Source organism: Aplysia californica, unplaced genomic scaffold, assembly GCF_000002075.1.
Source record: "Aplysia californica isolate F4 #8 unplaced genomic scaffold, AplCal3.0 scaffold00004, whole genome shotgun sequence".
NCBI lineage: Eukaryota > Metazoa > Mollusca > Gastropoda > Aplysiida > Aplysiidae > Aplysia > Aplysia californica.
In genome coordinates, this window is record NW_004797274.1 from 3,255,179 (window position 1) to 3,257,337 (window position 2,159).

A 2,159-nucleotide genomic window follows, 5' to 3' on the forward strand; every position below is an offset into this window, starting at 1 on the left:
GTGTGTGTGTGTGTGTGAGTTTATATGCGCGTGTGTGTGTGAGTTTATATGCGCGCGCGCGCGTGTGTGTGTGTGTTTGTGTGTTTGTGTGTGCGTGCGTGCGTGCGTGAGCGTGTCGTGCGCTCGTAGTGGAACACCAAACCATTGTACCGAGATATGGAAATATGGATTTATCCCAAAGGTTAGGAGAGCTCGTACTCACAAAAGGGGTGAAACAAGAACATTGAACCAATGTACGGTAACGCACACCGTCCCCCGGGACCGGGAATGGCCTCAATAGGTTTCAGATGAGCGACACCGCCACTGTTGACCCGTCCTCCACTCGACAGCCGGGGTGTGGGGGCAGTGCTCTCTTCGGATCTCACGTGATGGTCTCCTTCCAGCCTTGCTCCGAGTTGAGCTCGCTTGGCAGAAGCTTTGAAAAATCTCTTTGTGACCCACATGGCTTTTGGCCTTCCTGCACTAAAATCTATGCTATGTAGATGGTAAAAGAAGAAAGAGAAATATGATATCATAATCATCATCATCATAAACGTTGTTGTTGTTGTAAATAAAATAAGAAAAATATTGATTGAGACTTGAGTATTATTAATTTGAAGTTTTATATCATGATATATTAATTTGTCCAAAGTTTCGCCCTATTTAGCATCGCATTTTTCATCATCATCGTCACAGTAGAAAAAATAGAAGAGAGTAGGAGGGTCTTGCGTAATTGTCGGTAAGTAAATCCAATGTAAATTTTTTTAATGCGAGGTTACTAAAACAGCTCAACGTCTTGCCTCGAAGGCTTTTTCAGGAGAGACTGAAAATAAATTTGTGCATATATCGATTTTTTTCTTTCTTTTTTCTTTTCTTTATTTCTTTATTTCTTTATTTTTGTTTCTATTGTTTTTGTTGTTTTTTTGAGGGGGTACAATTTTTTATCGCTCGTCCAACTAAAGAGCATCATGATTGTTTGCATCCCCAACTTCTGAGCCCATTTTTTTCCCCATCAAACTGTCACCAGTAACTTGTACCACTTTGTCTTGATTGCATACGTAAATTGGCTATGGGCTCGGTATTAAGTAGCAGTGTTTTGTCTCAGTGGTGTCTTGCGGGATGGGACTTCACCTGGTTTTCTTCACCAAAAAGTTACTTCCTGGTTAAAATCAAAGCAAAGCATTTCACAAAAATCAAAACATAATACGTGTATTGTATTCCGGTTTTAAAAAAAGCGAAACTCCAAGTACACTCGAACGAAACTCCCGAGGCACAATAACTCGAAAACAATCTGAGCGATCTGAATGTTTTGTCACAGCAAGTCCTACCCTCTTTACAACTCTCCCGACGTCACTCTTTTGTCTTTGGTTTGGTAAGAGTTTTACAGCGCTCGCAACTACTTTTAAGTTATTCGTCTTTGTTAGAAACTAACTTACCGAATTAAAATATGTGACAATTTACTGTGTGACCAATAGTATATCACCATACTTTGTTGGCCTATTTCAAACGTATAAGAGAAGTTGGAGTTGTTTTCATCTTTCCATTTGATATGGTTCCCTGTTTGTGTGCAATTTTTCGGTTTGGGGAATTTCTAATGATGATATGCTCCAAAGGAAGTTCTGCTTGTTTGTTTGTTTTCGACCTCAGATTAGTGCGCCCAAAAAGCCATTCGTGTCAAGGAGTTAAGTGTCCTTTCCACATCAACCTACATCATTGTAAAAAAATAAAATTGCTTGAAAAGACAGTTCAAGATTGTCACACATTTAAAATCTCAAGGCTCAAAATAAATGGAATCAAAAGTTATTCACCAAAAAAGCTACGATGTTTTTGCGTTGGACGAGCTGTAGTTAGTTAAACCAGGCAGGTCAGACGTGACCCAGCATAAACCAGGTCAAGAGGTTAATCATTTCGAAATCAATGCTCGCGCATCTCTCTCAACATAATAATAATAACAATATAAATGCGAGTGCTGCCGTTGCAAGGTCTATAGAAAAAAAAGATAAAGAGTTCCATCCGCTGACAATAAGCGGAAGGGTGGTTAATCGCTTAACTGAGCGCGAGATAAAAACGGGAAATTATATAAAACGCATTTCTTTTTACAGTCATGGGTTAGAAAAGGAGAGGGAGAAAAAAAGAGAGAAAGAGCACGAGAGCGAGAGAGAAAGAGAGAGAGAGAGAGA

General features: G+C 39.7%; 1 protein-coding gene across 1 annotated transcript in view; it reads right to left on the reverse strand.

The window, feature by feature from the left end:
* LOC101844963 (probable cytochrome P450 49a1) overlaps window positions 1-443 on the reverse strand; it is a 17,309-nt gene extending 16,866 nt beyond the window's left edge. Inside the window, exon 1 of the mRNA XM_035968702.1 lies at window positions 248-443. Coding sequence (XP_035824595.1) covers window positions 248-443 — 196 coding nt within the window. The remainder of the gene's footprint in view (window positions 1-247) is intronic.
* Between the last annotated feature and the right edge of the window lie 1,716 nt (window positions 444-2,159).